At 46.5% G+C, this 13,740-nt stretch overlaps 2 protein-coding genes and 1 pseudogene across 2 annotated transcripts in view; 1 reads left to right on the forward strand and 2 right to left on the reverse strand.

The window, feature by feature from the left end:
* TTC21A (tetratricopeptide repeat domain 21A) overlaps positions 1-7,181 on the reverse strand; it is a 108,789-nt gene extending 101,608 nt beyond the window's left edge. Inside the window, exons 1-3 of the mRNA XM_044293310.1 lie at positions 6,892-7,181; positions 5,650-5,779; positions 236-346 (exon numbers count right to left, since the gene is read on the reverse strand). Of these exons, the coding sequence (XP_044149245.1) occupies positions 236-346; positions 5,650-5,779; positions 6,892-6,918 (268 nt within the window). The 5' untranslated portion in view covers positions 6,919-7,181. The remainder of the gene's footprint in view (positions 1-235; positions 347-5,649; positions 5,780-6,891) is intronic.
* Positions 1-13,740, reverse strand: part of LOC122939476 — a 284,892-nt pseudogene that overhangs the window by 107,432 nt on the left and 163,720 nt on the right.
* GORASP1 (golgi reassembly stacking protein 1) overlaps positions 7,288-13,740 on the forward strand; it is a 37,459-nt gene continuing 31,006 nt past the window's right edge. Inside the window, exon 1 of the mRNA XM_044293313.1 lies at positions 7,288-7,440. Within this exon, the coding sequence (XP_044149248.1) occupies positions 7,378-7,440 (63 nt within the window). The 5' untranslated portion in view covers positions 7,288-7,377. The remainder of the gene's footprint in view (positions 7,441-13,740) is intronic.

Consider the following 13,740-nt stretch of genomic DNA (forward strand, 5'->3'; position numbering starts at 1 on the left):
AATTTGTAAATAAGAAATTCGCTCATCTCTAGTTGTGTGGTACTGCCGTATATGAGCATGCCATGATTTCTGTGTGTCAGTGTGAAAATCTGAGAAGGTACGACATGCGCTTGCAGATTTCTATGGGAACCATACACGGGAAGTGTGTGATACAGATCCTGAACACAGTCGGGTGAATGTCCATTCCAAACCAGTATACTCTACTGGTCGTTTACATGGACAAGCAAACTCTTACCTATGGCTTTACTTTTTTTGTGTGCGTACATAAGTAACATGATGGCACATAAGGAGACTTCAGGGACATCCTTGATGGACTCCAGCTCCCGGATGGCTTCCTGCACACGATCTGTTACCATAAACACAAATAACATTATAGATAAACTGCAATTATTTCATCATAAAACTGTCAATATCAGATTGGTGGAGGTCCAACACCCGGCCGCAGCGTCAGAAGCCACACAGTGTACGGAGAGGAAGCCGATGGTCTATATTAGGCATGCTCAACCTGCGGCCCTCCAGCTGTTGCAAAACTACAACTCCTATCATTCCCTGACAGCCTACAGAAGGGCATCGTGGGAGTTGTAGTTTTACAACCGCTGGAGGGCCGCAGGTTGAGCATGCCTGGTCTATACACTCCACTCCATTCACTTGGGTGGGAGCTGAGCTGCAGTACCCTGGGCACTGCCACCACACAGTGCACACAGCTGTCTGCTTCCAGCTCCAGTTTCTGATGCCGCGGCTGCCCAAAACAGCTGATTGTGGGGTATCCTGAAGACAGGTCATCCATATCTGTAGCCTGAACAACCCCAAAATTTGCTACAAGTCTCACTCTAATACATACCTTTGCAGGAATCGACACTCTAACTCCTTTCAAGTATATGGAGCTATGCTGTTATGTCCTGTGCCGAGGTGGGGGCCAAGTGGGTCACTGTGCAAGGGAAATCATTAAATGAGCTGCAGCACCTAATTAGTGTAGTGGTCCTTTATTCTAAGGGTACGGTCAGGTGGTGAAGCTGGTCACATGTGGCCAAGCTATGACCCATAGAAGCAACCAAAAGTCTCATATTACCCCAAAATTGTGCAGTCATTGGCTGCCATGGGTGGTCATGGTTGGCATATGTGTAGCGAACTGCCCCCTCCGAAAGTACATTAAAGGGTTTATGTAACCTCTATATTGACCCCCTCCCTAATGCCCGGGCCCCTCATATAGATTATACTTACCCCGCTCCCCGTCACCCGCATCGCTTCTGATCCCCGCATGGCCGCCGCTGCATCTCCCTGTCAAAACATCCCGTCTACGGAAAAAGGAGGATCAGGCAATAGCAGGCTATGACGGGGACGAGCCTCTGTAGAATCACCCGCGATGCTAGGGAAGCTTGTCCCCATAACGGCCTGCTATCGGTCTGCTGGATGTTTTGATCCCCACAACAGGGAGATGCAGCGGCGGCCGTGCAGGGATCAGAAGCGTCGCGGATGTCGGGGAGAGGGGTAAGTATAACCTATATGAGGGTACATGAGGATGGTTGGAAGTCCAGGAAGTAAGTAACGGTATATCCTAGCAGTTGATGCAGGTTTTGATGCTGTTTTTGAGCCATAGCCAGTGGATTAAAAAAGAATAGGAGATATAAAAGAAGGACCTTTACTTCTCCTTCCTGCCGCATCCACTCCTGGATCCCCAAAATGCACCAAAAACTGTGATTCCTGCCTTATGGACATCTCCATACAGCTGCTCTCCTGGAGATGTCTGCTCAGGGACTGTATCAGAACATGCAAATGGGCAGACAAAAGGATAAAATAGTACAGATGTGTGGAGGGGTTGACGAGCTCCCACCCTATAAAAGATGTAATTTGGACATTAAAGGGGTTGTCCAGGAATTAAGAAAATGAAAATACTTAAATATTACTTTATTATAAATATATTCACAAATACCGTTCATTAGTTTATAATGGCTCTTTTTTTTCCTAGGGAGCAATCATTAGAAGAAATAAAATGGCCGCTGTCCTATTAGTACTCACAAAACCTGTCCTAATCACACAGCAGGATAAGTTATTTCAGAACACTGAGCTAAAGAGCTGCCTCATCCTCATCTCCTACTTGTCAGGGATTATGATCCTGAATACAGATGATAAGATCTTCAGCTGAATCATTTAAGGAATGGAGTCCATGAGGAGACAAATGAAGTACAGGGAGGATGTGGCTGATGAGCAGAAGCACTTGTATGCAGTCTCCATTACCACAGCCTCACATTACCACAGTCTGTCCTGTCCATCCTCTCTGTACTTCATATCCCCTCATGGACTCCATTCCTACAAAGATTCAGATAAAGGTCTTATCATCTGTATTCAGGATAATAAGCCCTGACAAGCAGAGCAGAGAGGAGGATGAGGCAGCTCTTTAGCTTAGTGTTTTGTGTGTACTAATTGGATGGCAGCCATTTTTTTATCCTAATAATTGCTCCCCAGACAAAACAAGCCATTATAACTAATGAAAGGTATTTGGGAATATGTTTATATATGTTTATAATAAAGTAATATTTAAGTATTTTCATTTTCCTCATTCCCGAAGAACCCCTTTAACTTCAGAGTGCTCTGTGCCTTTTCTCCACATAGGATCTGGACTTACTATATTTAAGTTGCCAACATTGATATGTTAAATGCTGCACTGAGGGTAGCGCCATAGTACAAATGTTTGAAGCAGAAGGTGAGAAGAGAAGGATCTGGGAAGAGGGCCAGGAAACTGCCACCCAAGAGCAATGAAAAGGACAAAGTAACTCCATAGCTTGTATGGCTGAAAAAAGACATCTGTCCATCTAGTTCGGCCTGTTATCCTGCAAAGTTGATCCAGAGGAAGGCAAAAAAAACACTAGCTAGAAGCCAATTTAACTCACTGTAGGAGAAAAAATTCCTTCCCGACGCCAATCAGGCAATCAGAATAACCCCCTGGATCAACGACCCCTCTCTAGTAGCTATAGCCTGTAATATTATTACACTCCAGAAATACATCCAGGCCCCTCTTGAATTCCTTTATTGTACTCACCATCACCACCTCCTCAGGCAGAGAGTTCCATAGTCTCACTGCTCTTACCGTAAAGAATCCTCTTCTATGTCTGCCTTGTTCACAGGAGCCCAGAACTGTACACAGTACTCCATGTGTGGTCTGAACAGTGATTTGTAAAGTGGTAGGACTGTGTTCTCATCATGGGAATCTAAGCCCCTTTTCATGCAACCCATTATCCGCTCAGAAGATTTTTGAAGCGGAGACAAAAGTCCTGCATGCACAAATTTGGTCTCCGCTCCAAAATCTTTGTCTGAGCGGAAACCTAACGGACCCCATTATAGTCTATGGGGCCTGTGGGCTCCTTTCGGCTCAGTTATGTGGGCTACATGCACACGAACGTTGCTTGTTTCCGTGTCCGTTCAGTTTTTTTTAGCGGATAGGATGCAGACCCATTCATTCCGCAAAATATGTCTGTATCGGTATGTCCGTTCCGTAGACCCGCAAAAAAAATAGAACACGTCCTATTCTTGTCCGATTTAGGCATTGTTACAATGGATCCGCAAAAAAAAGGGAGTCATCAGTTGTTTTTTTTGCGGATCCGCAATTTGCGGACCGCAAAACACATACGGTCGTGTTACTCGGTGTTTTACCATTTTGTATATAGATCCCTCTGCAACAGTACACTGTGCTCTTCCGTGTAAATTACTTTAGTGTCATCTGCAAAAATGTATATTTTACTGTGCAAGCCTTCTACTGATTTGGGGTTTAGTGCAGCCAATAGCAGGCCACGACGGGGATGATCATCCCTGGCATCACCCGGTAAGTATAATCTATATGAGGTGCCTGGGCATTTGGGGTCATTATAAGGGTTGGATAACCCCTTTAAATATCAGAAGAAAAAATATCCCAAGAAAAACACTTATCTCCTATCGACGGGATAAATATCAGGGCTGTGGAGTCAGAGTCGAGGAGTCGGAGGCAATTTTGGGTACCTGGAGTCGGTGTCGGCAAAAACGAACCGACTCCGACTCCTACTAAATTTCAATTGGAATAATAAAAAATAAAAAAAGCAAGTTTAAATGTCCCAAATTCACAAAAAGTTATAATTAATTACTTCTCTACTGTAAGAATAAAGACCAATGCATGCAGTGCGTCACGTTACCGCAAAACGAACACGTTAAGTGACAGTGAAGAAGCATGCTTTTCATATGCTTCACTATATGGCACGCAACGCACAGTTAAGGAGCGGCAATACTTATACTTTCTATTGTGTTGTGTTCCGCTGTTACAGGGAACACAACGCCCATGGTTAATCTCGCCTCTCACTGATACCTGATTAAGTAAATATGTTTTTTAAAGTACTAAAAGAAGTTAAAAAGTAGGATCGCTCATCAAAACTTACTGCAGAAGAAGCCATCCTTGTTTATCCAGAGATCATTAGTGATGTGGCCAGAATGGTTACTGCAATGCCACCCGCCCAAGTCAGTGCTGAAAGATTATTTTCAGCTCTAAAAATAATAAAGTCTGATTTAAGAGCCTCTATGAAAAAGGATCTGGCAGAGGCCAGCAAATTGCATTTGCTATAACTACATTCCAAGATTAATATAAACCATTTCCAAGTTTTACAGATTTAGTTTTTGGTTCATTTAGATAAGCTTTGTTTTTGTTCTAAAACAACCAAATAATGTGGTTTGCGTTTTTGAACTGGTAAAGTTCCTGTCCCTGATGTTTCTGCCTGCTGCTACTATTCAGCCACTTGATAAAAAAAAAAAAAAAAAAATTTGTTGTTTTCATTGTGTTTGTCTTTTGCTTCTACTGTTCAATACAGTAGATTGTTGACTTCCTAGCCAGTAGTTCTGTAGTAATGACGTGTATGCTGCCTTTCTTTCCTTCAAGGAATGTATAAAATACATTTTGCATATTAAATACAGAGGAGTCGGAGTCGGAAGTACCAAAAACTGAGGAGTCGGAGCATTTATCTACCGACTCCACAGCCCTGGTCTGGTTATGACATACTTAATTGTCTTAGGATACGTGGTGTGTATGCCATCTGGACCCCGTGATTTGTCTATTTTAATCTTTTTAAGGCACTGCTGCACTTGTTCCTGGAACAGGCCACTTTTACTTTGACACTCTGCATTTCATCTAACATTTCCTTTTCCTCAGTGAATACAGTGGAGATTTATTTATTTTTTATTTACTTTCTCCCCATCGCTCTCTACAACTCCTCCCTCATCACTCCAGGGTCAACACTTTGAGGTTTAAACTTTTTAGCATTTATATAACTGAAGAACATTTTAAGTTTAGTTCTACTCTCTTTGGCAACGAGCCATCTGATGGAGGGAAGAGCAGGGAGTCTAGGCACTGAGCCAAAGGAACCGCCCCCTTTAAACTTGCCTGTATATAGCGGTCTACTAAGCTGAAGAGAAAAACTGTGGAAAGCCGCCATCAGCAGCTAGAGGACAGCTTGTGTATGAACTGAACTGACTGCTTCTTCCCCCACAGTTGCTGTACCTCAGATAACTGTGGAGACTACCCCAATCCCTTTCACTAAGGACCCCCTACAGACGCGCTTCGATAATAATTTCAGCTGAAAAAAACTAACAAATAGAAATTAGGCATTTACTAAAAATTTCAGCTATTAAAATTACCTTCCATGAGGATACTATAAGCCTTAAAAAACAGAAGCACCGGGTCACTGTGATACCTCTGCAGGCCTTCCCTTGCTATCTGCTGCACGTGGCGATTGTACTTATCACGACAGTAGAAAATGATGGAAGCCTGGAATAGAAAAAGTGCATTCAGAGCCGTTAGATCAAAACAGAATCCAGCGCCACCTGCTGTAGGACATGCGCAGCCGCCCTCCATTCATTTCTATAGGGCCGTCTGCCCTATATATTGCTGTCTGCCCCATATAAATTAATAGGAGCATGGGCCGCGCATGCATGGCACGCTCCCATTCACTTCTATGGGAGAGGAGGGGATTAGAGCTTGGTGGTGGACGGACCCCGCGAAATCTGGGGTCCCCCATCTATAGCGCTTCCCGCTCCGTTTTCGATATAGGTGCGGGTCCCAGCAGCTATCAGAGAATGGGGCATATTTTAGCGATATGCCCCCATGGTCTAAGATGGAAATACCCCTTTAACTTTCTCTACATGATAAATACCATCTGCTGACGGGAGACAACCCTTTTACAGGTGTTTCAGGTTTGAAGTAAATAAAGTTTACTTATTATACAAATGAAAAAGAATGCATCTTTTCCAATATACTTTGTGTGTTTCAGTTCCTCGCCATCAGAACCTTGTTTGCTGTCAGTGAATGAGAACTCATGAGTTTTGATACAAAGGTTGAAAACCTGAGCTCAGCTGAGAAGTGAATTCAAATGCATCCAGTGTAGACCGCGCTCGGCAGCACAAATCTCTTTATACGTATAGCCATACGCCGTCAGTGTAAGAGCCTGTGCGCTAACAGTAAAGTCCAGGGGTGGGCAACCTGCGGCACTCCAGCTGCTGTGAAACTGCAACTCCCAGCATGCAAACTTGCTCTGCTGTTCTCAGAACTCTCAAAGAAATAAATAGAGCATACTGGGAACTGTAGTTTCACAACAGGTGGAGTGCTGCCCCTGGTCCGACAACACTGGACCCCGGGCTATGTACCTGTATGGTATGGGGTCCGTGAGCGATGAAAGTGGGGGCTCTGATCACAATAATAGGGGGTCCCCCCATGTCAGCTCCCTTGTACGCCACATTTAGGGGGATCACAGCCGGTGGTCCCCTCCTGATCCTGTGACAGGACAAGGACATGGCTGCCCCTATGCTGATACAGTTGATATGTACAAGGGCATCGCTGAATCAGTATACATATGTCACCATAGGATTAAGCGCTAATCTCACCATCATCTGAGGGTCTGGATCCGCCATCCTTACAATCTTTATCGGCTGAAGGTTGTATCTTATTCGGATCAGCAGGGTCCTTCTCCCAGATTTCTCCCAGCCTCGGTCTGTGTCGCCTATAGAGCCTGTATATACATGTCACTGACTTCCCCCCCTTAGTCTTGTCTTCCAGCCTCTTGCACTGTGATCAGACTACTAAGGATCTCCTAAGATCCCCCACCAGATCCTGCCCCGTCTTCCCCATGAACAGGTCTCTATTTCCCAGTGCGATCTCTCGGCGCGCGCGTCCCTGGTTACCAGCTCCCTTCCTCTGTTGCCATGCTGCGTCACTACCCGCCAGGCATTCCAGTCGATTGCAGAGTCCCTCCACCCTGCTCCGTCCAGCAGCGCTGGATTAGTAGGCCTGGCGAGCGTGTAGTAGTGTCGTGCGTGTCGCCGGCTGGGATCTCCTCCGCTTGTCCCGGCTGTCACGGTCCGTTCCCCGACATGGGACTGTCTCTGAGCTCGGAGTCTGCGGATGGAGGCAATGAGGGTTACCACGTCCACGGGGTGAGTCCTTGTCACTCCTGTCACCAGGAGAATCTGTCATCATGTCTATGTACCGGGAAGTTACATGCCATAGGTAGGTGACGTGGTCGGACTACAACCCCCATCTTCTCATTCCAGCCAGTGCATGTTGGGATTTGTGCTCATGGTCATCTTTATGGGCTGTTTCCTGATGTGATGAGTGGGATCTTTTTGGAGGTTTTCCTATGAAATGCCTCGGTTGCTCCTTAGCAGCAGAATGCAGACTGTATCATCAGGTTCCAGTCTGTTGCTAAGGAGCAACTGGGAGGAATGAGAGACCAGTGCAGGAAATCCCAGTGGCCCTGGCGGCTTCTCCCATGTAATGTACGGCGATCCTACAGTCAGATTGTGTCATAAATATGGGATTTAAAAAGGGCATGAAAATGTTATGTAAATAATCAGACATTTATGGGCGGAGCCTTCTTATGTGATTGCATAATATCCAGCATTTCTAATAGAAGCAGTGAATGGGGCCCCAACCATCAGTAGCACTTGTGGCCCCGCGGTGAGGGGGGTGTATCGAACGGCGGTCCAGTGGGGTCACGAATGACCTCATTGCATCGGCTTCAGCTCTGAATGATCGCACCTGTACAGCCGGGCTAATGGCATGTTACCTGTCATTTCTCAGTGTCAGGAAGAATCGCCTACAGGTGAAACGCAAAAAATCTAGAATATCGTGTAAAGTTCATTGATTTCAGTAATGCAACTTAAAAGGTGAAACTAACATATGAGACTCGTTACAGGCAAAGCCTTTGTTATAATTTGGATGATTTTGGCTTATAGCTTATGAGACCCCAAAGTCACAATCTCAGGTCCCCTTTGCTCAGGGGATATGGACTAATTAGCGGACTAGTGTGACACTTTGAGCCTAGAATATTGGACCTTTTCACAATATTCAAATTTTAAGCTGCATTAATGAAATAAATGGACTTTTGCACGATATTCTATCACCTGTATATTCCTCTGCTCCGCCAGTGCCGTACCTGCAATCACTAGCAGCAGAAGGGGTAGCTGGTGCGATACAGAATCGCTGGAGCAGTCATATGATGGTACAGCTGCAGTTGAGGTAAAGGGAGATCTGAAGGGATCAGCGGACTGCAGCAGCGGAGCTGCGGGGGATTAGAAGGGGAGAATGTGCTTTTTTCCACTAAATTTGGCATATGTAGACAAAAGTCAATCTTTTTTCTAAAATTCAGAGGACCCCTTTAAACCCAAGTCCATCCTAAGACCACCTACACCCAATGCGATGTGCAGTAAAACCTCAGCCTAATACAGTGCCCCCACAGTGTATGAGATTGGAGAAATCTCATATACACGTTGCTTTTTTCCTGTTGTGCAGATTATAAAATCCGCGGCAGGTCGATTTGTGCGATTCCGTACCGTGCGTAGACTGGTCTTCCCCCGTAGACTTCAACGCAGTTGTTAACAAAAACAGAAAATCCGCCATAAAGACGTCACCTAGACCCTGAGAAGTAGTGCAGATTCGTGTGCGTTTTGGTGAAGATTTTCGTGCAGGGGGTACGTGCGTCCCTCAGCGTCACTTGTGGTGCAGGTTGGCTGCGGATTCCACCAGCCTTCTGGCGACAGTAGATATGGGGAAGACGTCATTGAGTTGCTCCGGATTTGAGGTGACCGCGTGCACATGACTGACATTACTGAAGGATTGACAGCTACCGGATTGGGTGACACGGATATTTCTGACGCTGCGGACCTCAAGTATTGACTAATGTCAAAGATATGAGGGCCTCAAAAGTAACAGATACTGAGTGTTGACCCCCGGTCTAGGTATAATCTCCAGTACTACAACTCCCAGCATAGCTGTACAAAATACACCCCCCGCCACAGTGTGGAACTGTATCATCATCCTGAGGACGGCAGTCCAGGTGAGTTCAGGAGGGCACCTATGCCCGCTGGCCAGCCTGATGCCCCTACATTAATGCTGAGAGCATTAGATCATTATGTACCAGGCTGGTGGCCATGAGGAGCGTGCGGGCAGCCCCCTGGGCATTTGTCCACCCCTGTATATGGCATAATTAGCGCTCTTCATTTGCCACTGTGCACAAGTCCTTGAACTGCATATCGATGGTCGGATCATCTGTAGGAACAATAAGGTGCGACATGGAGGTCCTGTGCCCCCGTCTACCATGTGTCTTTTATAATACACCCCCACAGAGCCCAGATGTATCTCCAGCGCCCCTGAGTCCGCCAGACGTCTGATCGGCCGCATTCTGGCGGATCCTAATCTCGTGTTATTACCATTAGTGATATCATCCTTCATAAGCTCGCATGGCTTCTAAAGCACTTCCCTAATACTGCTTTAATCTCTGTGACCCACCAAACAGATGGCAGCCCGTAGTTGGTGGGGGTCAGGAGTCTGCAGATTCCATCCGGCATATTGCTGTTATTAATATGATAGGTACTTGGTGGGAAATATGGCGCCAAACAATGAGCCGGCCGTCTCTGGTTATAAAACCAGTCGTGTTTGTACATGCAGATCCTCCGGTATTATGTCTGCATGCCTGATCACAAAGCTCTCCCGTCCACGTGCTCAGTGCCCCACAGCAGTCTGCAACCCTCTGGAGATTTTTTTTTGCTTGGTTGGGTTTAGAGTAAACGGACATTTTCAAGGTTTTCTGGGACCTAAAATCCAGTCAGTAATTATATGTTCCACAGGGGACCGCAGCTTCTCCTTCCTCCGTAGCACTAGATCCCAGGGTGGATCTTGACCTCCTCAGTGATCCTCCATTACTTGTATCTGAAGGACCGATCTAGTGGGATCGGCTTTGCCCGTCCTCATCACGTCCGCTTTGATAAATGTCGCACGCTCATAGACTTCATTTGGCTGATATCCCTAGTCATTATCCAAGGTGGCACCACAGGGGAGGTTTTATTTCTTCTAGAGAAGAGATCGAAATACATTTTCCATATTTGAGTAACTGTCTCATTAGCATTAAAGAAGACCTTTTCTGACCTTATCATGGCACCCGTTACAGGAGATCCAATTCTTGATGCCATTAGGCCATGACTGAACCTTGTTATGGTGATAACACCATCCATGGTGAACTGGTCTACGCCAGCAATGTGATGACTATTATGCGATATGCTACCTCACTTGTAATTGTGTTTTGTATAATACGCTATATTGATGTGCTGTACTATATGGGCAACTATGGGCTACTGTGGGCAAAACATCCTTTGTATGGTGGCCGCCCTCTTTCTAAAGTTTCTGTTGGAGCTCCACAAGGAAAATGGCCACAGCCTGTAGCAGAGCGTGCCACGTGGAGAGGTCCTCTGGCCTGCGAACATGCATCTGCCACTGCGAGGCAGGCTCCAAGCGGTACGCCATTGCCCAGGAAAGTTGGGGGCAATGTCCGTTTTCTTCGCCGGTCTGGATTTCCCCTATGCAGCTAAACGCCAGCAGCTTGTCATAGATATGGTGCATCCTCCAGCAGGCAACGCGCCAGACTGACATCAATGCCAGCCACCTAGCTGTTGTAGATTTACACCAAAAAGCTGTTGGCCGGACAAGAACTGCTGCATGCAGCGGTATTTGTCCGGCCAGAAATCCGTATTTATGCCAGATCACCTCCAGATCCCATTATAGTCAATAGGGATCCGGCGGGGATCTGTTGAATGTGGTAATGCTGGTTCTCTGCCGAAACAGCCTACTAGAAATATTCACCAGAGATGTGAACACAGCCTAAATGAAGATAAATGCGCTGGGCGTGCTGGCCCCACCCTAGCCATGCCCCCTTTTTGAAAGTGGCGGCATAGAAACGCCAAGTGTGACACAACTTTGTCACAGTGGCATTCAAAAAGTTGCAAACACAGGGTTTGTGACTTTTTTACAATAGAAAACTGGCGTGGGGAGAATGATGAGTCCCCCCCGTCCCCCCAGTTAGTTCAAATACTGATGAAAAATACCAGATCCTGACCTGTGAAGGAGGCCTAAGGCTAGGACAAGCGTATTCATTCTGGGGAATGCGCTCCGCGTGTAAGCAATATTTCCCGGCCTGAACAACTGCTCATGTGGAGGGAACTCGTAATCTCATAATGATTTACTGCAGAAGATGTGGACCGCACACTGTGTGCTGTCCTGTCTGTTCCGTGGCCCCACAGAAAAATAGAACATGTCTCATACTTGTCCGTTTTGCAGACAAGGATTGGACAGTTCTACCGAGGGCAGGATGTTCTGTTCTGCAAAATGCGAAACGCACCAGGCTGCTATCCATGTTTTGTGGATCGCAAAAAGAGCAACGGCAGTGTGCATGAGCCATAAGGTTCCCTTTAGATGTCTGCATGCTGGGTCCAGATCTGTTCCGTAATTGTGTGGACCCATTCATTTTCAACGGGGCTGGAACGGATCCGGATAGCGCACAGTGTGCTGTCCGCACCTGCACTTCCGATCCGCAGCTGCACAAAAAAATAGAACATGTCCTATTCTTGTCTGCAGCCATGGACAAGAATATGCATTTCTATATAAGTGCCGGCCATGTGCGGTGTCCGTGACGTCTGAATGGACCCTAATCTGTAGCCTGTAACCAGTAAGCCAGGTGCCCCCTGTAAGACCGCTGTAACTGTCGAGCTTGTTGCCTCACCTGAGATCAGCTACATCTGTGGTCTGCCTCTTCCATTTCGCCGTCCTTTAGTAAGGAGTCATGTACACCACTCCCAGCCAAAAAAAAAAAGATCCTTCGTTTTTGCCCCCTACAGATTCTTTTATTGCTGGGCTGTTCCTCTCCCAGATCTCAATGTCATCGTCAAGGCAGAGTGTCTTGTTAGTGTCCTCTGCTCCCTATGTCTAAACAGAATCTGTGGCCATGAGCCCTTGACCCTAAGTTCAGACCTGAGCGTTTTACAGCGCGTTCCTACACGCTGTAAAACGCTCAACACGGAGAAACCAATGCTTCCCTATGGGAATGGTTCTCACCTGGGCGTTTTACAGTGCGTACGATCGCGCTGTAAAACGCCCGACGCTCAAACAAGTTCTTGAGCTTTTTTGGGGGCGTTTGTCGCGCGTTCCCGCAGATAGATATTCGGGAACGCGCGACAATGTGTGCACGCTTGTCTCTGTATGCGCGATTGTAAACGCCCGTACAATCGCGCATACAGAGCGCTCGTTTCAGAACGCTCAGGTCTGAACCACCTGTTAGTCCACCGATGTCCGGATTATTTTTGCTATGGTCAGGCATGGTACAGGGATAAATAAAACAAAAAGACTCAACGATTCTCTGGTTCCAGTGCCAAGCTACTTTAAACTTCTTTTCCGCTTTCGGTTCCCCTGGACCAGAAGTGTGAAGCTGTCTACACGCATGTCATCGCTGCCGTCCAATCAATGGCTGCAGAAGTCATGTGCTGTGCCTGCACATGTCTCAGCTTAGGCCGTTTTTGTAGACATCATGTCACACTTCTGGTCCACTTAGGACCAGAAGTGGAGGTAGAAGGAGTTAGGTGCTGGAACCGGAGAATCGGTTACAGGTGAGTCTTTTTTAATCCCTGCATCCTGCCTGGTTGCATCTAAAAGGGTCTCGGAGACCCCCTGCCTTTACAAGGCTTCTGAAGCATGAGCCCTAGGATGTGACTGGTTGCCCTGATTTTTAGAACTCGCCCTCACTGTATTTGGGATCTCACAGCACAAGTTCTTCAGCTTTGTAGTATAGTAAGCTTGGAAGTCACCAGAGAACATGGTGCCGAGAAGGAATGCCAGGGTGTCATGGACCTTACGGCTGGCATCAGAGGTTTGCAGGGAGGACTGTGTGCAGTGGAAGTTTTCCAGACTGGGCAGTCAGGTTTGGGCGTAGCACGTCTCATCGCTGGCGCGGCTCTTGACAAACAAGTAAATTGTGTCTCCTCCCTAGTAAATGAGTCTGTGAGAGGTTGCACAGACCTTAGTGCTGTATTTTTAACTCTTTTTGATCTGGCAGATCAGGCGTCTGCTAAATGACATTATATAAGCTGCTTCACATTAGTCTGTGAACTAATGTATGTGGAGGGCGTTTAATGAAAAGGAGTTGTCAGTACTAGTGAGCAGATGAGGTAGTCACACTTTAGAAAAGGGAACTTGTCACGTTGAGCGCGGTATCTGATCTACAGGCAGCAGGTTATAGAGCAGGAGGAGCTGAGCAGACTGATGTATAGTTTACAGTATTAAAAGATTCAGCCAAACCTTTCTTTTAGGCATTTAAATCTCTGCTCTTTCTGAGCGCAGTTGTCCAAGGGGGCGGTCCTGATGAGTCACTGGCAAGTATTCCTGTATACACGCTTACACAGGAAAGCTGTCAA

This window comes from Bufo gargarizans, chromosome 5 (genome assembly GCF_014858855.1).
Source record: "Bufo gargarizans isolate SCDJY-AF-19 chromosome 5, ASM1485885v1, whole genome shotgun sequence".
Taxonomy (NCBI): Eukaryota; Metazoa; Chordata; class Amphibia; order Anura; family Bufonidae; genus Bufo; species Bufo gargarizans.